The sequence below is a fragment of the Anomalospiza imberbis genome, chromosome 8 (genome assembly GCF_031753505.1).
Source record: "Anomalospiza imberbis isolate Cuckoo-Finch-1a 21T00152 chromosome 8, ASM3175350v1, whole genome shotgun sequence".
Lineage (NCBI taxonomy): Eukaryota > Metazoa > Chordata > Aves > Passeriformes > Viduidae > Anomalospiza > Anomalospiza imberbis.
The window spans coordinates 8,104,028-8,131,801 of NC_089688.1; the positions used below are offsets into that span (position 1 = coordinate 8,104,028).

General features: G+C 38.2%; 1 protein-coding gene across 19 annotated transcripts in view; it reads right to left on the reverse strand.

Moving 5' to 3' along the window:
• Nucleotides 1-27,774, reverse strand: part of GRID1 (glutamate ionotropic receptor delta type subunit 1) — a 533,233-nt gene that overhangs the window by 107,407 nt on the left and 398,052 nt on the right. For 18 of the 19 annotated variants that reach the window (XM_068197195.1, XM_068197192.1, XM_068197185.1 and 15 more), the window contains one exon: nucleotides 5,606-5,659. The exons of the other annotated variant lie outside the window; for it this stretch is intronic. In XM_068197195.1, the coding sequence (XP_068053296.1) occupies nucleotides 5,606-5,659 (54 nt within the window). The remainder of the gene's footprint in view (nucleotides 1-5,605; nucleotides 5,660-27,774) is intronic. 19 annotated transcript variants of the gene reach the window in all.

Sequence of the window (27,774 nt, forward strand, 5' to 3'; positions counted from 1 at the left end):
AAGCACTGAGGTGGCCCCAAGGGTGGATTTGGCTGCCAGAATCTAATCAAACACAGTCATTCCAGCTTATTCACTAGACAGAGAAGGATGGAGCTCCCTGATGGCTGGAAATCAACCATGAGTCACAGATCCCATACATTCATGTTTACCACAAAAAGTACTGAATAAATGGTTCAGTAAGCAGAACATGCCGTGACTCTTTGCATAAACTGTCACTGTTATAACCACATTGAAAAAAAAATATATATGGACAGACCTAGAGCAGAAGGTGCAGATCAGAAAATACCCAGTGGCATTCAAAACCCTGGTAAGCTAGGAAGTTGTTCCTATACACTCTCATACTTGGATCATAAACCATTTTCCAATACTAGATCTAATTTCTACTACAGAAGATTAAATTGTATTCTCTTATATTTCCAGACTGAAGAGGTGATCAGATTCTTGTTATGTTTGTACCCAAGTTTTTCAGCCTTTCAACATAGGTTATTTTTTACCAAGCTTTTATCACACTAAGTGCTTTCCTCTACATTTTCAACATTTTTCTGCATGCCTTGTTTAGTTTTAAAGTGTTTTGCCCAAAACTTGCAATACTGTTCCAACAAAGCCAAGCTGATGTCAAACAGAGCGAAATAATTGCCTCCCTTATCTTACAATGGATGTTTCTGGTATCATATCTGAGGACTACATTTGCTAACTCAGCAGGACCACAACAGCACTGATTCCCATTCTGGCTTTTATCCACAAGGATTCTAAGCTGCTCCTGAAGATGCTCACCACCTATACCTCATTTTGTAGCCACAAGCAAAAGCACTTCTCTATATTAAATCTCGCACGCTGGAGTGCTTCAAATTAATCTAAAACAACTGGAACTACAACAAGGTGTTTTTAACAGTCTGGTCATAATTAATAGTCTCTATAAAGTCAGAATCAGGGAACTAAGTAAAAACATTAAACAACCATTTTTTAAGTAACCACCTCTCACTTTATCTTCTTCTATATATAAACTTTTTTTAATACTTTTCAGGATCTTTGGTATGAGTCATTTTGCAACACAGCCTTATTTTATAATCCCTTACTTGGTTACTCCTTTATGCTCTTTCCTAGCCCTTTTCTAAAATCACTTTTTCTTTAGAATTCATCTCTGATTTCAAGTTCTGTGAAGACAACCCACAGTCACCTTAAAGATACCTTGTTATGCCTTCATCTTCAGAAAATCCCGCAGTTCTTTAGCCACCCTTTACTTACTGTGTTATCTCTCCAAAAGCATTACTAGTTTCCCAAAGCTGTGAAGTTGGAAAATCTTTTGATGTCCACTGTCCCCATGGTCCTTTCCCCACCTCTCCCTCTTCTCCAAAAAGATCACTTTCATGCCAATTATCTTCTGGCTTCCTTAGCCCATTCTTCCTCGGCCATAATGAAATCTGAACTGAAGGGTACCTTAGCATTTTAAACATGTACAGATAACGTCAATCAAAGGAAATTTGTGAATCTCTGTCTGTATCCCAATCCTATTTTCTCCACTGCCAAGGAAATTAAAATCTTCCTTTATTTTAATTTATTGTCTTTGGGGCATTTCTGTCAAAAAAATGCACTTACAAAAACAGTCTTCCTCAGTGTCTTCTGCATATTTCCAGGCAAAAGTTTGTCCCTCACCTCTCCTCACCTTCAGAGTGGGTACAGATGCTTTTTGACATGTAACACGACATTGCCTTTTTTTCATCCCTACCTGCCCTTCACAAAAAGTGTTCTCCTATATCAATGAGTAGTCTTGTGCTTTGCCTGACCATGACTTACAGCTTTTGATTAAACTACTGAATAAAAAAAAGAAGTTAAAAAAGAAATTAAAGTAAAGATGTCTTAATAGCGAAACAACTAATTTGAATTATCTGCCAAATTCTGTACCATTCCACTTCCAGGAAGAGCAATTCATTGCTTTTTGTACTGATTTACATGTAAAAATAGTGAATGTTTAGAAACTTGGAATTAGAGTTAAATATATTGATATGAGGGAATAAAATACTGTGTTTAATTTGATTATATTTTTGCTCAATATTCCAGTTTTCCAAAATAATTTATCTTTTCTTTACCCTTGGAATGGAGACAATTTTAAAACCATGAAATATCCCACAAAAAGGGAAATATGGTTTCTAACTCTTTTTATATTCCCAGACCTACTGCTGCTGCTAATAAAGAAGCAGACACAAGCTCCTGGAGCACTGCTCCTGGTACAACAACATCCAAATTCAGATTCAAGTATTTCTCTTGTACCTCTCCCACAGACACATGCCTTGGGCAAGGCACAGCATTTTATCAGAAAAGGCAGAAAAGGAGGAGGGGAGAATGAAAAATGTCATGAAGAGCCAACAGAGATGCTTAATGCCAGGCATGAAAGAGAAAGAAAAGTAAGAGAAAAATAAAAACAATAAAGAACACTAGGGGAAAAAACAGGAAATAAACATCCAAAAACCAAGGGCCATCTGTAACTGTGCCAGTCTTGCCAAAAGAAAAAGCAGCACACGTCTATCAAAGCTGGGGGGTCACTTCAACCATCAAAGGTATAAACAGCAAAGGTTCAAGCAGAACACCAGATATGTTCCAACAGATCTTCCAAAACTACAAGTCATTGACAACTCCCCACAGAGTCAATGATAATGAAGTGTTCTGGACTATTCTGAAGCTAAGCATGTAGTAGTCATCATTTGGAAGAGTTTGCTTTTACACAGATTTATAAAAGAATCACAAGTGTTCTTGCTTTTACAAAGCTATGTGGCATGTTTAATCTAGAATTTAGGTAGAATCACTACCTGAATGAAAGCAAAACATGATTTAGCATTTCTAGATGAATAAAAACAAAAAGTGCAGATGATGAAATATAACTCAAAAATGGGGTGGGTAGTAAGAAATACTTTTCTTTTTTTCCCTTCTAATCTCCACTTTTGACAGTTTTTGACAGCAATATTGAAACATAACCTGTTTGAAACCAGAAAAGTGGACACACAAATATATATATTTTTAAGCAGTAAGTTTTTTATGGCTTTGGCTGCAAAGAGGACATATGAGGGCATGATACTGCGTGAAAAGACAGTGTATTCTCTTACCCTAGAAAACCTGCCAGGTAATGTTTCAGCCTTCCAACCCCACACAATAAATTTAACTCCCAATTAACCAGATTTTTCTAAAGATGACCAAGTCCTTTCTCACCAGCAATGACATCCAAACTGAACAGATATTTCAGCACAGACCTGGGTTATTGAAAATTAGCAAACAGGATTTTATCAGTACAGCTGTGTGTTCATTTGCTGTGTAATTACCAGCCATATAGATTTAAATTTAGCTCATCCAAAGCTTGGTGGTCTTTCTTATCTAACAAAATTTAAGTGATAAAATTTGTTCTGCCTCTAAAACTTCTACTCTCCCACAAGGGAAGGCACACAAGGGAAAAAAAAATAACCAAACAGAAATTTTTATCAGATTGTCAGTGCAGAGAGAGTAAAGTAGATTTAATTAAAGTAAGAAGATAATAAAATCTCTTATTGAAATCATGCCATGCTATATACTCATGCTTCCTATAGCAAGGTAAGTCCAAGTTTCAGGTCTCATTGGCTTGATGAGAGGTGGGAGACAGAGCACACTGTAAGGTGCTCTGGGTCAGCAGATCGCAGTAGCCCAAGCTGTCCAAAGCCCTTCAGTGGTTCCCTGAAGAGCAAAAGACCTGAAAAGCCTGTTTACAATCTAGTGCTCTTCATACAAGGAACTTCCATGGAAATCCCTGTGTTCCCTTCCTGCTACTGCCCCTTCAATCAGTCAGCCCTACACCTCTCTTTCCTTGCAAGAGCTGATTTGACTGCTCAGAATGAAAAGTTAATTCCATTCTGCAAATCACAGTAAGAATCAGCATCATTTTTTCCATCAAATATTCATGCAGTTCCCACTAACACTAATTGGAAACATGACCAAGGAAAGCTTAATCAGTCTGCCCTCTTGCTACATGGGGGGATGTACACTTAAATAAGAAGACAACCCTAAGGAATCTCTATAATTTCTATAGATGCATCCATGGAGATGCTCAATGTACCTTCTGACAGTAGCTTTAAGCACACATACAAACTCCAACACTTCTGTTAAAGAAAGGACAGCCATGACATTTCCTCTTCTTTTTGCCTGAAAAGGCTTCTCCAAAGTTTTGTGAGTCTGAAAAGCTTCTCTAATTGTCTGTTTGGACTGAATTGCATTTTGAGATATTTATAAATTATGTGCACTGATATTTTTCACTAGAAATTTATACTCTAAATTGACATGCTGCCCTCATAGCTTCCCTACCCAGTCTTTAGCCACAAAGGAGAAAAAAACAAAAGCTTCCAAAAGACAAGCAAAACTGACACCCTGTGTGATTTGTTTGTGTGTGTACGAGTGTGCACACATTAGTGCATGAGTGCTGAAGGCTTTTATCACAATGTTACAGATTCAGGCTTCGTGAAGTGAATTTTATAATCTGAACAATAACAGAAGCAGTAAAAAATTCACAAACACTCCCTCTCTATAAATGTTTAGGGAAATATGCACTGTATTATCTTTATGTGAATATAAACACTGACTCTCTGGGCATCTTGCTGATGTTTTGTAGTGGGTCATTACAGCAGCTGACAAACCATGAGGCACTTAAATATAAAAAGGACTAGAAAGAATTTATAAAGCCTTTACAAGCAGGGATTTCACTCACTGTCCCTAACCCCTATTTAATTACAATACAATTTATAGTTACTATTAAAAGTTTCCTATCCCAAATTATTAGCTAGGTGCAAAGAAAGGAAGAAGAAATTAACAAAGGAATTGGCTATTAAATTAAAGGCTATGCATTTATAATATAAAAATAAGACAGTGAACACTGTTATTTTTAAATTATATATTTTGCTATCTTTAAATAAATCATTACTAAATAAGGAATTTATAAAATACTGCCATTTATCAGTGATTTAGAAGTTATTATATATGGTACAACATTTCATGGCCTTTGAAATAAGAATCTGAACAGATTCCCATTAGGGCATCACGGCACTAAGGTAAAATAAATAATCATTGTAGCAGGACAGGATCCCATTTGCTGCAGAGAAAAACATTACACTTTGAATTTAAGATATTCTGGATGTTGGTCAGTACACCAACACAGTTCTGCACTAGAGAAAGCCTGTGTGTCATGTAAATACAGATTTGAATGGACTGAGCTCGCAAGGGCTCTTTCCTCTCCTGGCATCTGTGTGCAGGCTTTCACAGCACTGGAGGGTGAGCTTCTGCCAGAGAGATGCCTGTGTTTGAGATTTCTTTTGAGATGTTCTCTGCTTCCTAAATAGCTAATCAAATAGTGTAAGCAGGAAGGTAAAAGGAAGTCTCCAGCTCCTCTGAGGTATATTGGAAGCTTTATCTTGACCTCTGGTGTTCAACCTATGCCAATTCAACAGACAAGCAATGACACCACAGTTTGAACCTTGTGCCATTCAGAAAGCAAAAATGCTACATGTATGCTCAGTTTGGTGTGTCAAAACATATGAAACAAAAGATGGTGATGAGGGAATATAGCAAGCTGTGTTTTCTCTTTTGACTTTCTTACCTCATTTACATAGACCCAGTGACTATCCTTTGATGCAAGGTTGGTTTCCACAGCCTACAAAAATAAAAAGAAACATAATAATAAAAATAAATAAAACATGGAAAATATATTCCAGAAAGAACTTATATAAAAAATGTACTATAAAGCTCATTTTGATTGTTTTCATTGCTACTGGCATTGCTTCACTATAGTTCTTTTCATCTCTTCCTCTGCTGCTTCATGGAACAGTAACTAATTGGTGGCAGCCACCTTTCTCTGACTTCAGCTCCTAAACCAAAGTACCCTGACTGTGTCCATGTACCACAAAAGCACACTGGGGCAGGGTGGTACATCAGCACAAGGGATCCTGTGATGAATAACTGCAGTTCAGGAGCTCTAACTTCTCCTTGATATATCTAATGCATCCTACTTAGCTGGGTTTTTCAATATGCCTCCCAAAATATATTGTCTCTGGCTCATTACATCTCTGATAGTTTATCTGTTAACTAACCTAGGTAATTAAAAACACGACAGTGAGATGCTCAAGTGAAGTTCACACATTTATATGAGAGTTCATCCTCTCCTCATATTTACATAAGGCTCAAGACAAAGTTATGATTTGCATGGTTATGTTACTGTCTTCCTGGTATGAACTTGGATAATCACTACATGTTATAAAGAAACATCCCATCTCAGCAGTTTGCATATTTATCCATACATCTATAACCCACTGGAAAGCTAAAACTGGAGAAGACTGCACTACTAGTACTGAGAGAGAACCTCGGTTGAAGGATCTCACAATAAATATAAAAGTTCCTAAGTGTCCCCTTGTTTGACATAGGTAAGCTCACTTCAAGACATTTAATAGTCTAATAAAGTGATAGCAAGCATGGAGAGATGTAACTACACTGCCAGTGATATTGTTAATGTCCTGCTTAATACATGGTTAAACAATTACTGCAGTGTGTGCATCTCTCCTAATAAAACAGTGCACACATGTATTTCAGGAGACAGTTCATTACACAGTTTTGAATGTTCCTGCCTTCAACCACTTCTTTGTTCTGTGCCAGTATGACTCCATTTATTGAACAGATATTCTTATCTCTCTGTTATAAATGGCCCTATGAATCACTGAAATGAGCCCAGTTAAAAAAAAAAATGCAAACAAATACAAATGAACAAAATACTTCCAGTTGCTGTTTTTTAACCTGGATAATTTCCACAGTATGTCAAAAAAGACTGCAGTGGTACTCAGAGGCTCTGTAGACTGTAGCACTGGGCTGAGCAGAAACATCATCAACCACCTTCCTCTTCAGAACACATTTGCATAATAAGCCTCTCAGATATTTAGTGTCAGATGGGATGAATCACCTTCTCTTATGACACTGACTACAGATGACTGGCTTAGAATAAACGCCCACGACTTCTAAGGCTGCAGTGGAATGACGAGAGATCCATCCTTAATATAGGCTAGGGGATATCTGATTCCTTCAAAAATATGAAGTAAAGCTTCACTAAGGAGCCAACACCGGCATCTTTAACATTAATCTTAGCTTACACCGTGTCCTTAAAAAGGTATCGATTACTTGCCTAAGAAACTGTGTTTTAAAATTTTGCTCATTTGTGAAGCCCACACAAGAGAAAATTGTGGGCAACATACATACCACTATTTCTCATGCTCCCCAGCTGTAATACTCCTTTAAAGAGACAAAAATCCCCAGTGAAACTGCAAACTCATCAAAAGAGGAAAATCAACACAGACAGACCACAGTAATTCTCTTCAACCTGAAGAGCATTATCCCCTTGGTAAATGCCTCCCTTGCATTTCTTTTAAGATGGGAGGAACATTAGGCTGACCACCTGAGGAGCAGCAGCTCTTAGGAAAGATAGCCGTGATGAACAGGAGGGCAAAAATGTGTACATTTTCTCCCTTTTCACCTCCCAAATATATCCAGACAAAGCCAAAGTAGCCAGGTGCTGTAACATACAGGGAAAGAGCAAAGTGCTGCTAGCATTAGCAAAGCAGAATTAAATAATGCTCAGGTGCAGAGTTATTGCACTGGCTACATTTAGTGATTCATCTGCAACAGTGAGCAATTTGTATGAATAAATGCTCAGTCTGGGGAGATGCAAGAGCCAGGAAATTTGAAATGAATTATCGTCTCTCATTCTTCTGGGTTCACATATCTGGGCCAAAGTTTTTAAAATGAGGTGCCTAAATTTAGGTTGTTAAAGAGTTTATCTTTAGGCATCAGAGTGCCAGACCACTCAGCGCTCCTCCTACAGAGCCAATGGCTCTGCATTCTAATAGCTTGAAATGTATTTAGAAACATCACTGTAGGTAGTCAAGTCTAAATGGCTCTAAATATCTTCTGTTCAGAATTGCAACTCATAGCCTGAACTGCTACTCGAAAGGAAAACGTGCTGGGAGGGAAGCTGAAACTTCCTGCATTTTGTACCATATTTACAGACTTGCAATCCAAAAAAATCTTTTAAAAACCCTGTTGAAAAACAGCTCTTAGGTTTCAACATTCTGATATCACCAGTCTATTGCCAGAGGCTCATGAAAGTTAAGCAGTGTGAAAAGCAAGGTCCTGGAGACCTGTATTATCATAAGGAAATGTATTGAGAATTCTCAAAGTAAGAAAGAATTTAATGTTCATAACTTAGTGAGGTTTTTTACTTTAAAGAGGAAAAAGATACTTGGGAAGTTATGGTCACCTATTTTTAATTATTCAAGCGATTCAGGATCTTGCCAATTGATTGAGATTGTGTCCATCCGTTCAAAAGGAAAACAAATTGTCTATGAAACATCCTTGAAGGACCTATTCCATCATACTTGATAAATGTATTCTATATAAAGAAAGTTGGCTATGAATTTGTGAGATCACTGTGCCTGAGTAAAAGCATTGCCATCTATTGGGGAAGGATTTACAGGTTAAAGTATGCTATAGTTTTGTATGGAAAAATGATTAATTTAGGTGTAAAATGTCCTAGTTCTTTTTATACTTTCTATGTAGATGGGGTCTACGTGACAGTTGGATGTAATGCTTCAAAATACTTCTAACAAATAAAAATCTGCTTTTGAGATAAACAGCACAATGGAAATTAAAGAGCATCCATCTTTCATTTGTTTTATCTCAGAGTAGCAAATAAATTCTAAACATTTGGAAAAAAAAGAGGTTTATTTGAGACCGTGCCCTTATTCCTCCCCAGCTACCTTTCAAGAGCCAAATGTAAAATGCAGAACCCAAACAAGAGAATTGTAATTCACTCAGTGGACCACTACAAGTGACAACATATAAACAATACTATCAGAATCAGGCCAGACCTGCAAGATGGGAAGGGGAGCAGTGAATGCAGGAAACCGTTTAATTTCTCAGTAGTAAGCATTTGCAAAAAGAAATGAAAAAGAAAGAAACTGAAAATCAAAATACAAGCATTAAGATTTCAGATCTCATAGCAACACTGATAAAAGAGTAAGAAGCTTCATGAAAAATAATCCAAAGATAGTTTCACATATGTAGTTTTGTTCACTTTTAAATATATAACTTAAAATAATTTACTGCAAATAATCTATGACAACATTTTTTATTCGAATACAGTGGAAATTAAGTATTTACATTGCCTTTATGAAAAAGTAACTTAGTTCATTATTTTATCTAATGGCAGTTGCAGGATTAAAAGTTAGGAAAGTAAGAGTAAATACTGCTACGTTCAGAAATAATTCCACAGAGGGGAAAAAAAAAGAAACAGAAACAATCCTTTCTTGACCTTCTCAAAAAATCTAAAACTGAAAACCTCTCCAAGCATTTAATGACTGGCCAGTAATAGGGAAGGCTCTTTTCCACAATACCTGGCTGATTTGCCAGGGTCAGCACCTTGCTGTTAACAACAAAAAGCAAGCTGTATAAAAAGGGATGCAGGGATCAGTGGCCGGACACAACAGAGAGGAGATGCTGGGAGTTCAAACAGACCTGGGCACGCTGTGTTCCAGTGACAGCAGGATGTACTGAAGAGTTCAGAATTACATGCAGCAGCGTTTTAGTTACAAACCTGTTGTCTCCTCTCTGTGCACCCAGGGGAACAAGCAGTAGGAATGTTTGGAAGCCCCGTAACTAGCCCTGGGATCCTAGAAGGAAATGTCTTGCAAATGGCAAACACAGATGTTCCTGTTGTGTCTCAATTTTTGGAAACAAAGGTTGCCACCCTGAAATCTATGATATAAAAGAACCACCAGACTCTTTTGCTAGGAGGGATACCAAAGTAACAAAAGTTATTACTTGCACATCCTGTAACTTAAGGGTGAGGATAAAGAGCATCATATCTTTCCACAATGAAAAAACAAAGCAGAGAGTAGACTGGGGAGTTCACAGAAAATAATTTGAAAATGGTGTCCTAAGAGACACTGGAAAACTCAAAACCAAATCTCTTTCAAACTGCAACGGTTTAACCCCAACCAGAAACTAAGTACCATGCAGCAACTTGCTCACCTCCCTCACCTCTCCCAGTGGAATAGGGAGTAGAATCAGAGGAAAAAAAAAAAAAAAAAGGTAAAACCTGTGGGTTGAGATAAGAACAGTTTAATAACAAGAACAAAATCCTTGAAATGTAACTGTAATGAAAAAGGACAGAACAAAAAGACAGAGAAAAATAAGCCCCAGAATGACAATGATGCACAATACAGCTGCTCCCCACTTGCTGACCAATGCCCAGCCCTTTCCTGAGCAGCCACCAGTGCCACCAGCCAACTCTCCACAGTTTCTATACTGGGCATGATGCTCTATGCTGTGGAATGTGCCTTTGGCTACTGTGGGTCCGTGTCGTGGCCATGCTCCCTCCTGGCTCTTCGTGCACCTCCTCACAGGCAAAGCAAGGGAACTGAAAAGTCCTTGATTTGGAGTGAGAGCCCCTTAGCAGCTACAACACCAGGGTGTTAGCAGTGAATACAAAACACAGCACTGAACAGGAACTAGGAAGAAAAATTAACTCTATCCCAGCTGAAAGCAGGACACGAAGCCATGACTAATTACAGCTGTCATGAGGGAGCAGATGCACCTGCATTGCAGTGAGTGCTCTGTGTCACCCAGCGTCCCTCAGCCGCAGCTCCGGGCCTCGGTCTCTGTGACAAAGCTCCTCCTCCTCCTCCACAGCTGTATTCCCACTGCAGAGCCCTACCGTGCAGACAGACCATGGCCAGCCCCAGGGTGCCTATGTGAAGGGGACTTCCCTGTCCGAGCATCCAGGACTCCTGTGGCTGTCACGCTCACAGAACCTGGGTGACCAGCTGAGGGACAGATGCCCCTTCACGCCTGCACCCCCACACTCACACAGACCAGGTTTCCTTACTGGCTCAATCCCAGGACACATGGTAGTGTCTCAGACATCCCAAACCTTTAAATTATTTAATCTTGGTACAATAACAAAATAACAACAGCTTGAGCTTGTTCATCTCAGGAGACCACGAAGGAAGGAACCCCTGAGTTTTATCCCCTCACAGTGTAAAGAAGAGGCACTATGGGGGTCATTAGCTTCTTCCACATCCCTCAGTGTCCCTCAGCTGCCCAGGCCACAAGCCCCTGGGCCCCTTGTCATGCCAAGGGTTGTCAGCTCAGGGCCTCTGGTCTCAGGTTCCCACCCAGAGCTCCTGCACCAAATACCTCCCCCAGCACTGAGAGCAAAACCCAGGCACGGAACTGCTGGCCATGGAGTATCTGAGCAAACAGCCTGCAGCAGAGCTGAGTTCTTCCTAGAGAGCAGCATGACAATGACGGATAAACTCATCCTTTAGTTTTTAAAACTTATTCTTAATTATTATTCATAAAGAAGGTGTGAGCAAAGGAGGGCTTGGGGAAGTAGTCATGTCAAAATTTCAGCTCTTTGTAAATCTTTCATAAGGGATCAGTCCCATTAATTCATTACCTGCTCAATTTAAATTTGCCCCTGCATAGGTTTCAAAAGAAAATTGTTTCCAGCTCTTGTCCCAAGTAAGTTTGTTTCCAAAAGGAGTTGTTTTTTTTTTTTTTTCCATTTCCCTTCACATCTTTGGAGAAATTATTTGCCTACTGTGTTTTCTTTTCCCATCCACTAAGAAAAAGAAAAAATTTTTAGAACCATTTGAAATCTGCTGTAGTAAAACTGCAGTCAAGTAGAAAAAAAAAAGTCACTATCTTCTGCACTATCTTCTGCATATCATTTTGTAACCTGAGTCAAACTTAGGACCAGCTGCCAGGTTTCATTGCAGGAGATAGATTTGGATTTTTAAAAATAGCTTTGTTCTTGATTTAAATGTCCAGGAAAACATCCTAAGAATCAGGAAACTAGTTTTGATTCGAAAGAAGAGCTAGTCACCTAGTTTCCACTGCAATACAACTGACAGTAATTAATTGGACAATATCAAAGTGCACCTGTTTATCTGAGAAGCTTTGTGTATGTCTTGGATACAAATAAGTTAAGATAGCAGATATAAAAAAGTCAATTTTGGTAGAACAGATGGGTTCATTCTATATACCCTAGATACCAAAGTTATATTTAGAAATCTCTTCAATTAAAATAGTGCAGTCCTTGTCCAGGTGTGACGTGCATAGGCAATAGCATTTCACAGAAAAACAGTTCCTCTGTACTGGCGACTGAGATTTTTGTACTTCCCTAGAACCTTCTTTCCTTTGTATTTTAAATAAATACCTCTTGGCTCAGTATCTCCAGAGGAGCATTATTAGATTAAAAATAAAGTAAGCCTTACTAGCCCCAATAAATAAATTATTTATATAAACATTACAATTTTATAGCATACTAAAGAGCACTCCAAACTGATACTATTTCTAAAGATTAATTGTTAATGGCACCATTAGAACAGAAGTTAAAACAAAAATTTCCAGTACAACATCCCAACTCTAGATAAAAGTTTATAAAACTAAGATAATTCAGACTAAGAATCTTGAAGATAAAAGCTCAGTTGCAGTAAATTCTGCTTTAAATTGGATCAAGCCTGTAGGTTTATTTTTATTATTTAATACAGGCTAAATAAAATTTCTATATATAATTTCAAAGCGAAATATAAAATGTTTTCTTCTCTAAGCAATAATATGGGAATTTGAAGAGCTTCCATGACGTATTTTTGCAGATAGAAAATTCACTGAAACTGTCCCTTTCTAACTGAACCTCATTTTCCAAGAATTTGAACTTTTACTAAAAAAGTGTTGCCAGAAATTCCATATTCTTCCTTCTTTCTGAACTTATTTCCAGAACTGTGTATGTACATGTTTTTTCCAAAGCACCGAGCAGGCTCACCTATGTTTCCCTGATCACCACACCTTGTGTCAATGATGGAATTCATTTTACCACACTTACACCAGAAGCTGCCAGTTCTGTACCAGTTCCTGGTACATAGGAGCTTCCTACCAGCCCTTAATGAACCACAAGCATAGCATGCCTTTAGCATCCACGTTTTTTTATATTTTTCTATGACTTCATTCTTGGTCAACACTCTATAAACACATTACTGATGGCCCTCTCTCAGCAGGGACCTTTTTTCAAGTTATGCACTGTTACATGAAAACATAAAGCCTGATACTTCTGCAGAACTGCACTACTGAGAAAAGCTGTTCTTCCCTCCGTGGTCCTGATGAAGCTCAAGTAATAACCGAGAGGCTATCACGAGATCTGGTGGCATTTTAACCATTCCAGGCTCCTCCATTAATACAAGCCTATAAACCTGGCATGTTCAGCCTGAAACTCCCACAAAAGAGAGGCCAAATCGGTCATGGAGATCTCTATACTCTCATTAGTCTGAGTCAGCTCTCCAGGGTTCCTGCTTCCCTATAAACTCTGGAATATTTCATTTCTATTCCGTCCAAACGATATGCAAAGGTCCTGTCTTGACCTCTGTCTCAGTTCCTTCACAAGATAAACAACTCGGCCAAATGGTGTGGGGAAAAAAAGTAAAAGAGAGGGTGGGAAGAAGGAAGGAAAAAAAAAAAAAAAGGAAAAAAAGTACATCCCTGAGCAAACTCCCAAATACCATTCACAACTGAATCCCATTTTTGGTTGTTAAAAGGGGATTTCATACAAAGAGGAGCAAATTTGACCCAAACCTTCACCTGCTTTTAGCACAGACCCCTGGAGTTGATGAATTCTAATTAGAAGGTGTACCTGATATTTTGTATTTATCAATATAATTTGATAACAAACCACAATGTACAATTTAAAATTTGCACTGTACTAGTTGCCTGTTACTTAGGTCATAGTTGATTGAAAAAAAAATACACTGAAGGAAACCTACATAAAAGGTAAATGTTAATCAAAAGAAATACTGGAGATGAAGAAAACTATAGGAAGATTGCGAGAAGACTGCTGCAACTTCCTCAAGCTACACAGCTGTACTGCTCTTGAGTAACTGCTGTAATATATGTGGCACTGCCTATCGTTTTAGCCTTAATCATTTCGATGTAATGCACTGGGATTTCTGTTTAATCTGATTCCCATTTCATACGTAATGCTTATTACAGTCAATCTCTGCTGCCATTCCATTTAGTGCACATTCCACTGAACAATGCATGAAAATACTGCACATGGAACTCTTCCAAAAGCATTCAGTAAGAATGTACTCTTCGAAGCTCAAATGTCACACAGTGTTTATAAACATGGTAACTGCTGACCATTTAACTACATGGCACAGTAGTGACACCGGATAATTGCACAGCTGTCAGAAAGCAACATTTCCATAATGACATGAATCTAATGGTAACTAAGGAACAAAACCTCCCAGAAATATGGTACTTAAAATTTTACCACAGCCACATGCCAAGTTGAATTTGAAGACCCAATGATTCCTTTTAAAAGAATAACTAAATTTTGCTCACTTTGACATCGCTTTTTTTTTTTTTAATAACAGGTTTGTACATCTATATTTGATTAAAAAGCCTCTGCTTTTTAGAGACAAAGATTTTGTCACGTTTTGCTGAGCATTGTACACCTGAGTCACGCTCCAAAGAATAAACCAAAATTCATCAGAACTTCCCAGCACAAGGAGGTTGGCTTTGGTTTTTTGTGGTTTTTTTTTTTTTTTTTTTTTTTTTCTTTTTGTTTTGTTTTGTTTTTTTGAGGTGGGGGTTGATTTAATGCTCCACCTATTTTCCAAAAACAGAAGAAATTTCCATTGAAACAATATAGCAGTTAAAGTCTTCTGTTTGGAATGTCTACAGGGGATTGACTGAACATTGGTCTGAAGGTTGAAAATGTTTTTCAGGCACAGACTCTGGGCAAAGAAACCCCTTTTCCCTTTTTCAGCATGGAGGATTGATCTGGGTCCTTGTAATGGGCCGTTCCATGGTCAGGGTACAGCACTCAGTGCATACCACCTGTCCCACTTACTGTGCTTTCTCAGCTCTGCTCAGAGCAACACCTTAAACTCCAGCTCCAGCTTGCACTGCGAGTTCAGCTATGTGCAGTTTGCACAGAGGTTCCCAGAGTTTCATCTTTTTGCAGGTATAAACAGCACACAGTAACTATTCCATTAAATATGCAAACTTCTTCCCTGACATGCACCCAACATCAAACAGCAGAAAAACAACTTACACATTCCTAATTCCCCCCTTCAAAAGGCTCATACCTTGTTCTGATAGCATGATAGCAGAAGCTCTGAGAATCACGTACCACAAACTCTGAAATGAAAGAAGCAGCTATTGCTTGAAGAGACCACATTGATTTTCAGGAACTTACAGTTTAATACTGATTTACCGCCTCTACCACAAAGTTGCCAATCCCACTGCAAAGCTGTTATTTAATGTAGGTTATGGGGTTTTAAATTCTAGGAACTTGGAAAGGTATATTAATATCAAAGGTTACCCTGTCCAATATCCATGTTTTCATCCATTCACATACATTCTATCTCTTCCCTTAATTTTTTTTAAAATCATGTCTGTTTTTAAAGGAAAGATGGCAATAGTCAGCCTGAAACATAATCCCTTTCAAAACAGGCCTTTCCTGCCTACAGCGCTATTCTGCTTTAAATTGCAAAATAAATACATAAATAAAGCAAAGTCCTTACAGGTCTGAGGACCCTCTTGTCAGTCACAGGGTACTTTACATGCACAAACAGTGCCACAGGCTGTGTGAGCATTAAAGAACACCTGAAATATTACCTTAATCATCTCAAACCACAAGACTTTTGCTGACCATCCCTGCCAAGAGGAATGAATATTTGCTGTTCTTTACACTGCCTGAGGATACAGGCCTGCTGTGCATTTGCCAAGTGAGAAGTCTCAGGATGCTGGAGGAGGGAAACCCTTGGGGAGCAGCAGCAATGGTGGTGTGGAAGGGCTCCCTCTCCCTCAGTATGTCCACAGTCTTAAAGACTTTATGCAAAGCCTTCTGAGCTTATGAAGGGCACACAAAGGCAGCAGTCACCCAGCGTGGTGTGCATGTACAGCTCATGCCAACGGGAAGCAGACACAAAGAGATTCACTTTTTGTTCGCAGATTTTTCTTTCAAGCAGATGTTCAAATATTCACCACTTGGGTCCAATCCCGTGAAGTTTTGCACCTATGCTTTCCCAAAGCTTGTAGAGATACACTGGAAGCCCCACGGTGATCTCATTACTGCCAGTCTGCATCAGCTTTAGCTTTGGCAGCAAGAATGGTATTAAAAATATACATTACAGTAATGGGGCTTGAGCAGATTTGTCTGGAAAACATAATTACTTTTCCTAAAGGCTTGCACACAGTTATTCATAAGCATACAGCAAAGTTACTAATTTAAAAAAAATATATATTTCATCATTGTAAAAAATTTCTGCTTCATCTAACCGACACAAGCTCACACAGCGTTTGCAAAGTTATAGACAAATGGAGTTTTGAGATTGAATCTTTCCACACTGTCTGGGGCAACAGCTTATCTTCTGACTCAAGGGACATCTGCATACATTACAGACTATGCCTTGATTCTGCTCTTGAAAGCAATTTTTAGCATTTTAAGTAGTGATATTTTCCCCCCGTTGTTTCTGAGGTAGAATTTAGACAAAACACAGGTTTTTTTTAGAATTTTCATGTGCCCAAGTTTCTCTACAAATCCAGAGGAGGAAAAAGGGGAAACGAATAAATTTCTAATTTTAAAATATGAGCTGGTTTGACTTGTGATATATTACCCTTAGCACTGATTTCTATCATTCCATCCATGCACGAGTGAAAGGATGCACAAGGGAAATTTCTGTTAAGTTTAATTAAAGTAGCCTACACCTCACTGAGAAAAAAATAATGTCCACTATATGGTACATCATTTATGCAGGATAATTTATGTAGAAGATTACCAGTCTATGTTTTAAACCTCTAATGATCTTCTTAGAGAGGAGAAACCCAGTCCCCAAATATTATGGAATGTACAGAGTTTTAATTTAACAATCATGCTGGTGACAAGTTATGACTAGAAAACACAAAATTGTTTCAGTGTATATCCCATTAAAATGGATTCAGATTTCAGGCTAATGTATGGAAGCATCCATGAAGTGTTAATTTCTTTTTCGAAGGTGAAGTGACAGCAACCTGTTGTGCAACAATACAACAAACAGTGCTAAACAAGGAATTTGGCACAAAATCCATCCTCCTTGAAGGAAAATCCGTGGGAGATGGAAACAAGGACCAAGCCTATTAGCTCTATTCATAAGGTTTGTGCTGTGGCCATTTTTCTCTGTTTGCAGAATCTACTTATACACACCAAGCCTTTGAGCAAGGCCATGCATTTGAGCACACATTACAGGTACCTTCAGCTGTGACTGATACCCTTCTCTGCAAAGAGAAACAGAGATGCTGCAGGGAGCAAACAGACAAGCAAATAAAGAGACCTAGAAGAACTCAGCAAGCACAGAGGAAGATAAAATCCAAGGGCTGAGACCTATGGGTGGTGAGGACAACACACAGAAGATTTAAAAAAACATAAATGAAGAAAAGGAAAAAGAGAACAGGGGAGGTAGGAAGTAACCACAAACCACATGAAGGAAAAATAAAGTTGAGATCGGAGATTCACACAATCCCAGGAACTGTTGAATTGCATGAGGGACAAATTGACTGGCCTGCCATCAGAGAGCACAGAGGGAAGAGGTCAGCTAGCTAGGACAAGAAATACGGCCTTGAGACAGCAAAGAAATAATAAAGAAAGAGAAAAAAAAGGTCTTTCTTCACTTAGGTCAGGTGTCACTGTAAAGTTACTTCTGGATAAAGTAAGAGTTAGATATAGGCGAGACAGATGTACAGTGCAAACTGAAGCAGGATGCAGCTAATGAAGAGGAACAGGCAGATAAGAATTGTGATAGAAAGGAATGGTCAGCAAATGCAACTGAAAATTATTTTCATTAAGTGAACATTTCTTAGCTGATTCTTTTAGATATTACTTCAGTGTTGGGCTTGAGGAACTAAGTCTGAAACTAATAGAAGAAAATTAAATATTAAAAAGCATACAGGGCTTGCAGTCTTTAAAACTACTTTTAATTTGTAAGGCTATAAAATGTTTTAATGAGGATATACTAACAGTCATTTCCAAAAAAGGGCAGTGCGAGATGTAAAAACAGCAATAAGAAGAACACAAGTGTGGTGACATTTTATTCAGAAAGGGAGTGATACTTACCTAGTAAGATAACAGACAACAAAAAATTAACAGGGATATCGTGGAATCTGTGTGAGGGGAATAAAGATAGATGTCTTGGGATAGCAGCCCTACAGTCAAAGCTGAACACAGAAGGATAATCCTTACCTATTAAAATGTTCTGCAGGAGTGGTGTGCATTTAATAAAACTTATAATCTTGAAGTCAGAGCATAATAATAATAATAATAATAATAATAATAATAATAATAATAAATCTTGTAAAAAAGTGCAATCATTAGTTAAATGAAGCTAAGCAAAGTCAGGGTCATAGTTCCTAGCTTCACAACAGAGACCTTAAGAAATTACAAATTTCCTCTGCCATCCTTAGATTTTGAAGTTTTCACCTTTCCAATTTACTCAGCAGGTAGTCCTTTGGAACCTGAGAGATTTTGCTGCTTATTTAATATTATCAGCAAAGAATCTGACAAATACTATCAAAGGAATTAACTACAATAGTAAACTAGGAAGTATGATAAATACACAGGTACTGAGAGAGCATTTAAAAAGCTATGATTTCTGAAGCCAGATAATATAATTATGCTGAAATTCACTACTATCAAAAAAGAAGTCATGCACTCAAGATAACAAAGCCTATTATTTGAAACTTCATCAATTTCATTTGAAAAACACCAGGGTATTATTACAGGTTCATTATCTGTGGTGTATCAATCTGTATACCCATGAATAACCAGACCTTAAGATATATATATATAAATATAGCTGGATAGATAGGTATAGATACATATAGATTTATAACAGATGGAATGTCATCAATAGAGTAAGAAAGGATGCATACTAACAAGGAGAGACTCCTGAAGTCACTGGTAGGTTGAGAGTAGAGTTTAAGTTGGGAGAGTTGAGTAGCATAACCATAACACAGTATGTTTCCTGTATTTCAAGTACTATATTACGGACCCCAAGAAGATAAAAAGAAAGCATCCCACCTGCTGAACTCACATGGCCATGCTAGCAGAAAGATATATGGATACAAGTATTATCATAGATATATTCTGGTCAAGAATAAAAAGGTTTCTTCTAAGTCTTATGTGGACATTCTATATTCACCTCGTAATGGTAGGGGCAGGCCAAAACACATGGTTTCATTTCAGGAGCATGATCAGTTTAAGAAAGTGATTGCAGAATACACATTTATATATTTATGGCCTCTCTTCTCAGCAGACAGAAGCATGCAAGCCAGGAGTTCACTTCTTCTCTTGTACCACTGAGACAGTACAGAAATACAGCAGCAGCCTCCTGGGTTTTATGAGGAAGACACAAAAATATGCACTCTATGAGTTATAGACTACAGCAGAGATGAAAGAGTTAATAACTGAGGGCCTGTTTCTATTAGGAACTCAGGCACTCAAGATTTAATATCTCAGATGTTGTAAATTGCATCTCCTGGAACTTGGCAAGCATCTTGTCAGCTTCAATGTAATTTGTTTTTCCAAACCCAAATTGTTTTTAAAAGATTAAGGTGTTCTAATTTTTTTAAAGCATTAAGTACAAACGCAGTAATCCTTTACCATTGTGATAAGGATTGTCTACCATAATGTTTATTATTTACTAAAGCTTGACTGCCAAAGAAAAGGAACTCATTTTTCAAAGTCCAATTTTTTTATGTAGCTGAATTCTTATATTCTGAATTTGGGGCTGAGAAAAGAAGAATGATTACTTCAGTTTTGAAGATCTTGCACAGAAGTAAATATGATTCAAGAATTAATAAAATAATATGGGATGAATATTAACTTCATTCAAGTCAAAGGGGATAAGATTTCATCCTCAGAAGTCTTTTGTCTCCCAAATATTGCTGCAAATCCTAGAGAACTGATGGATTTAAAAGATTATTAAGACTATTAAGACCCAGTTTTCCCAGGTGTGTTAGTAAAGTAAATCAGTTAATAGGTCCTTATAAAACACTATCACAAAAAAAAAAAAAAAAAGCCACACCAAAGCTAAGTATAGAAATCTGTGACTCCGCTTTCTTGATGAGAGTAGATATGGCAGAGTTCTGGGGAGGGGGAAAACCCATCACCACGATGTTCAAATCAGGCTGATACCACTCCCACTGGAGAAAACCAAGATGATATAGAAAGAGCTTTCAATAGAAAAGAGTAGGAAAAAAACCCCATAAATACAGTATGACGAGACCTTTTCTTGCAGTTTGAAATTACGGCAAAGAGATAAAGTGCATGATAAACATCACCCACTTGTGGCAGAACAAGGAGCTCAAGTCACTCATCCTTGTTCAAGACCTTCAATAGTATCCTTGCTTTAAAAATCTGGAATCTTTCTTGCCTTCCATAGAAGAGTTTGTCACAGCAAAGGATGTGCTGAACCTGCTGCTTTCTGCCCCAGATGAAGCAAAAGAAAGCACACTCCTGGAGATACAGGCAGTGTTCCAGGGGCCCTGACCAAAACACATCATTACCGTTGGCTCATTTGGTATCTCTGCTTGAAAAGTGCTTTAGAGATGTGTTCTCCTGGCTATGCACATTTAACTGTGCCTTTCAGCACTTTCTCCATTAAAGCATTCAAACTGAAACTAAGCTTAGCTTGTATCACTGCAAGTTTGTACTTGCAAATTCTACCCTTCTGCATCACTCCTGCAGCTGCTCCTATGTCTGGGGCTTGATTGTTAATTGAACGCTGGAAGGTAGCAGAAGGATTGTTTCTTTCATGAGTCTGAAGCTCATAGCCAGAACTGTCTGTCCATAATCCATATCTGCCCCTTCCCTGGGTAAATATACACATTTGTGTTTGTCCACATTTGTGTGGCTATGCTTCCACAAATACATATACATACACCCATAGCTGTCTGGGGACAGGCACTTAAAAGAGAAAAAAGTAAAATGGACAGAAAAGAATCAGGTCAGCAGTGACATCCAAAGCATAAAGGGTATTTTAAACAAAGTCATGTTCTAACCACACTGAATGGAGACTCAAAAATTTACTCCTGGATTTATCACACAATTCCTGGCAAAATATGAGCAAATTTTCTGAAGTTTGATGTAACTTGATAGTATACATGTGCATTTTGATAGATACATGCACATATACTCATGCATAAAATGTTGCAAATCTAGCACTGACACAGGTAGGAAAACCACTGTTGCAGCTTTTCAGGGATCATACAGAAGAGCAAGATTCTGCTAATAGGTAAGCTAACAAGTAAAAAATGTTTGCACATGTCGTAGCCACTGGTTTTAAGTTTGGTTATATCTAAGTAGGATTTATTGATCAAAGTATGCATTTACCTGGAAATTCAATGTAAATTATTAGGGCACACAGTTTGTTTCTGTTCTACTTTTGTGTCATGCATTCACTCCCTTCTGTGGCTTAAGGAAACTGAAAAGAGAGGAGGGCAGTCCTTTTGAAATTATTTGAATAAGTACATTTTTATGTCACCATTTGGTGGCTTCTGGGAGACAGATGCCTCTCCCATCCAGGGTGACACTTCTGGGACAAGTGGCAAGGAGACATTTCCCCACTAGATTTGCTCATGCCTTGCCTCTGAGAGCACATTTCAGCACCTCAGCTGCCTGTGTCAGATGAGATAGCACATGCCTGAGCTCTGTGCAAATTGCCTCTCACAGCAGCCTGGTACCACGCTCCAACACCACCCTCCCTCACCTCCCATTGTTCCCTGCTCCTTTTCATTAAGTCTGTTCAGCAATTCTCTCTAAAATCTGTGTCTTGGCTGTCTCTCTGTCAGCTGATTCCTTCCTGTCCCTCTCAACAAGCACAAGACATTACTCACCTGTCTGTGCTGCACAGCTGAAACAGAAATACTATCAGTCAAGTGAGAAGAGTGCAGCACGCTCCTATACCATTATTTTGCTTTCCCTTAGCTACTCTGTACTCCTATTCCACAGGAAGATTTATTTCCCAAATTAATTAAAAGTACACAGCCTGTCTTCATTCTGAAACTCTCACCAGCTATTTACTCCGTTCCAAACCCAGAGACAGATGGAGCTGTTTGCCCCCAGCTGTAGATAAACCTTTACAAACATAAAACTCTTCCTCACCCTCTACAGCATCTCTGGCCCAATGTGTTCCCAGACAGATTGAAGAGTCTGCTGCAGCTGTGTGAAAACTCTGGCCTCTAGGTTCTCCTGCTCTTTTGAAAATGAAAGGCCACCCGGAATTTTGAGCCACGTGTCTCTTGTTTTCTGGGTCTTGCCTAAATAAGGTATACTAGGCTCAGTAAGGTGTACCCAAAAAGATTAATTTGTAACAAACTTTCATTTACTCCATTTTGGTTACTCCAAAACCTGTTCTCCTTGCACTGAAGCCTTCTTGCCCAGAGACTTCTGTCTCTGTTCTTGGGATGGAGTCAATGACAGGATTCCCCAGTCCTCACACTCTTTTGTTTAGAGACATGACCTTACACCACCTGAAACTGCACTGTAAGAAATGAACAAGCAGAACAAGTCTTCACCTCCAAGCCTACAAAAACCAAACAAAATTATTTTCTACTCCACCTTCTTACCTAGTTAAAAAATTGGGAGGACATTTCTTTCCTTGGGCTCAGTAAACAGCAAATAGCCACTTCAGTTTGCAATTCTCTGTTAGCATAACTACAGATTCTTAGACTAAGTTGAGGAAAAGATATGCAAATATGAGTATATACTCTGCCAAATACCCTCTACAACAGGGTCCAACTTTCAGCCAAGCCAAGTGCCAGAAATTTACCAGAAAAACCCTACTTGTTCAAAAAAAACCCAAAACAGTAACAACAACCAAAACTACTGCATGACACTGTTACACAATTCTCATTTGAAATTCCACTGCTAGAACCTGTGGTAGACTAAGAGCAACCAAAAACTAGGATATCATATGGCTTTCACAACCTTCACACAGGCCTGAATCCTTCTCTCTGACTACTGAGCATTATTGATTAAAAAAACTTGAACATTTAGTGACTATGAATTGCTCAATATACTGATGCTTCTCAAGTTCTGCTTTTGAACTCCATGCCTGTGCAGCTTGGGAAACCACTACATGAAATCTTGAGCTTTCCTATTCCATCCTATTTGCCAAGCCAGGCTCAAAACCTGTCTCAGATGAATAATTATAGTAATAACTGAAATAAACTGAAATGTCTTGTTTTTATCACTGCTTGAATTACTACCACAGAAAATGAGGAGCCTTGGAAAAAAAAATATGTTAGAAGCATCTGTCTGATACAAAAATCAAAGTTCCTTCGATGTTTTAAGCGACAGCAACTCAAAAATCGCTATGAATTTTCAGTACCATAATTTTAAAATCAATAGGATTTAAAATGCATAACTAATTGGACTGATACAAATTCTCCTCTTGAATTTACATATGTAAATGTTTTCATAATTATCCAAGTAATTATGCCACCCTTACCTACATGATATACATCATATATAGTCTGGATAAGATAGAAACATTGATAAATTAGTGCTCAATCTTTAGAACAAGATTTCCGTTTCAAGTAATCCTACAACAAGCATGGGTACAAGAAGAAAAATCAGAAAAAAACACCACTTTGAGTGTGTCAAAGGCAGAGAGTGAATAAATACCATGTGGTATTTTCAGAGCAAGGCAAGACCTGTCAGCTTTTCCTCAACCTCCACCCTCTGACAGAGCTGACAATGTGTTGCCACCACCAAAATGCTTCCAGAAGAGCCATCATCTTCCCTCTCTCTCCCAGACAGGACTGCAACACTGAAAGCCTTTGTGCCACATACAGCTCCAGGCTGAGGAGACAGACTCGATATCAGGAGCTGTGTTTGATGCAGAAAGAGCAATAATTGAAATTTTCACCCTTGTTTAAACAGAGAGCAGTGGGGATGGCTGAGAAGAGAGCAGCAGGAATTCCCTTCCATGCACTGTGTAAGGTTTCAGAGGAAATGCTGCAGGAATATCCACCATACTTCCAGCACTTCTGGGGCCTGCTAACTTGTTTGCAGCTCCCTGCAGCTGCTGTGCCCTAAGTTCAGCCTCTCTGACCACATAGTTTCCAGTTTGCTCCTCAGGGCAGTTTGGCAGCCCTTTCTGAAACACCTGCACCAAGGATGCCTTTCAATGCATCGTTGTTCTTTCTATTCAGTGTAAGGGGATTTAGATACTGGAAAAATTACTCCCTTCAGGTTTCTATAGAATTAGTGCTTTCATCAGAAATCTACTGAAATTAGTGGGTCTCTCTTCAGTTGTTTTCAACAAACATGGAGCCAGACTTGAAAAAAAGAATATGAAAAAAACAAGAGTTATCTTTTTTTATTAGACCCTATCATAATCATCTTGGCAGAAGAAATAATCATTTACATGAGAGGACAAATTAATATCTAAAAAATAAACCCTCCATGCTCTGGAGTCATCTTTTCACAACTGAGCCCTCTATGCATAATGTAACACTGCTGAGTCAATGACTTTGAATAATCACAAGTGACCTGAAATAACAGCAAAGTAACCCAGAGAACTGAATCTTTACTACCGTCTCCCACAGTGACTAGAATCCATTGTTCCACACTGTAAAATGTTGTTTGTGTAGATAATAATTTTGTCTTGTCTAACTTTAAAGTTCACATTCATGGGCTTTTTTGATTAATCAAATGGCTCTGACAGCCCGAAGCTTCTTTGCAATATTAGACAGAAAGTGGTGGGTGCCAATTTATGGTTATTCAAACCAGTAATCTCCTGTCTCTCTGGCTGCTATTATTCCCTTGCCTGTGACCCAGCCACTTAATGAAGTGAAATTAATTTACAGTAATAGGAAATTCTCAGAACTACATGAAAGCACAAGCTTTAATATGAGAAGAACAAATGGCTATTTCATGCAAGGCTGACCACAAGCATTGTAAAGAAATTTGAAAGGACTTTATACCTTTTTAAATAGGTATGGTATTAGCTGGAACAATATACTGCAGTAAATATGATAAATCAAGCACCTCTTCAAATCAGAAAGCACCAACACAATTTTCTCCTTTTGTCACACAGCAGAATTTTCTCATTTGCATATAAATGTATGACACACATATATTCTATATAGGCAAAAGCAAGATCTTATAGTCCTTCAAATCCCATTTAACTCTCTATCATAATACCAATGACAAACTCCCAACAGCAAAGCAGTAACAGGGAAGTTGACATTTATTTTGCTTACTTGTTCTTCACAAATGTATGTATTGGTGTGCATTAGCACTGAAATAAATATGGGTTTATCTTAAATGGCAAAGTAAAGCTCCCATTTTTGTCCAAAGATATTGTTTATCTACAAAATTCTACAAAAGCGTGAAACTGTAACTCAAATCTCCCACATTGTTTTATTCCTTTCATGTAGGAAAGTATCACTTTTCTAAATTTTGCTTTAACATTCTTTCCCCACCCCTGCCCTGAGAAAACAAGAGGGTGTGGAAGCAGAGAGGAAGAGGTGTGCAAGAGCCACAGCAGCTGGCGCTGTCGTTTTTCTTCAAAATAAATTTCTTTATTTGAGGCATTAAACATTTCAGATCATTTGCTAACTAGCTCTAATATTTGTTTTGTTATCCCTCATATACTCTGTATTCTTATACTAATTTGTCAAGCCTTCTTAGGTCCCCTGCTGGAAAGAATGGTTTTCAATGCAGCAGTCAACACAATGGTCCTTCAGTGTGCCTGGGGGCTGTGCGACAAAGCCACCACTCGAGTGCTCCTGTGTTCACATGCTCTCACTGCACACATATGGTGGTGATGCTCGAGCAACACACTGAGAACATCCTTTGACATTTCTCATCACCCTCTTCCCCAAGCTGACCGAGACCATCTGATTTCTGGTGTGTTGTCACAAGCTCCAGCTCCTCCCCTTTCTGTTTTGCTTTTCCCTCATCCCAGAGCTTGGGAGAACGGGATAATTTTTTTCCCTTCAAAAAACCTAAAATGGCAACAAGATGCTGTGGTGGCACTTCTGCTTCAACTCCAATAGGTCTCTATTTTCAGGTTATCTCTAGTCAAAATTATCCTATTACTGCACAAGTCTTGGCTTTACAATTACCAAGGTTGGAAAACAAGCTGTTTACCACTGTTAGCAAAAATCTGTGCTAATTGCTAACCCTGGATGGATCTCTTTTTTCCCCAAGCGACTGTTAATTTATAGAGCTATCTCATGGAAACCAGCCTTACTTCCTACCAGACCTGGAGGTCTCTATGCAACCTCAGGCTGCTACCCGAGGTGTTATCAGCAGATGTAACAGGTCCAAGCTTTCTCCTGTATTTATCCTTAGGAGCACACTTCTGTTAAAGGAAGTGTCCAGCCTACATTGCTAAGTGGAAGGGCAATCGTACTCCTTGGCAAGGCACAGTGCAAACTCCAGACTCTTTCAGGTCCTGAAGCAAACAGAGTCTGATAGAAAGGCACAGAGAGAGAGGTACATGAAGAAAAGGCTTTACAAGATAGAAAACTATTCATATCTAATGATGCTTCAAAGATTTCTCTTTCTCCCCCTCTATTCATTTACTTGTTCAAATAAACTGAAAAGCTCCTCCGTCTCCTTGATATTACAAATTCACCCTTTCAAAAACTGCTTTTCAAAACTGCTATTTAATTTCTTTTCTGGCAGTGCATGTAAATCTTCTGTGACCCAAACACAGCATACACACATTACCTCACTAAAGCTGAATGGGATGCATTATTTGGCAATGTGTTCAAAGCAATCTTTCCTCAGGAATCTTAATAGATAAAAATGAAGAATCTTCAACTGCTAGAGAATGGAAGCTCAGAAAATATATGCAATGAAAAGTATTTCAGTATTACAAATAAATAAAAAGAGACAAAACAGAATCTTAAAGGAGTTAACTGATGGGCAGCTTAAACCAGTAATCTCAATTTTTAACACATCTCAAAAAGCCCAGAAAACCTCGAAGTAAGAACAGTTCTAAAACAAGCAAATACAAAATAATTAAGTGGTGTAAAGAATTATATACCATGGATCAATCCTGATGTTCATGTCAGGTAACAAAATAATTTATCAATGATTGGTCAACCAATAATTAGATATTTGAGAGTATGTATAGAGAGGCTTTTTTTCATTTCCTTTAACAGGATTACTGGTAAGATTCAGAAAAATAAATTACTGATACAAGTTCTTCAATTATATACAATATTTATTCTTTTAAGAGAGATTTTATATGGATTTAGGAGAAAAAACAGTGGAAGGATTAGCAACTGGTTGACTCCCCTTGCCCTACCACTGTGCTAATTCTGATTAAAAGTGAAGAATAATTGAGACACTCTGCAATAACCACAAAGGCTAGATTATCTTTTTCTACCCTTTAGCATTATATGTTGTGAAGTTATAAAGTATTGAGGCAAATTCAGAGATAGAAATGCTTTAACCCATACATCCCTCACCTTTTACCTATCCAGCATAAAGGTATTACTGGATTCACAGCAGCTTCAGGAAATACTTAAAGCAGCATTTGCAAAGATACTTCTTGACACTTGTAAAAACATGTGGTTTGTTAAAAAAACATGTGGTTTGTTCAAAAAACAATCCAAGTTTCTGATACATGAAGACTACATGTTACAGGGAGAAAATTCAATTGAATT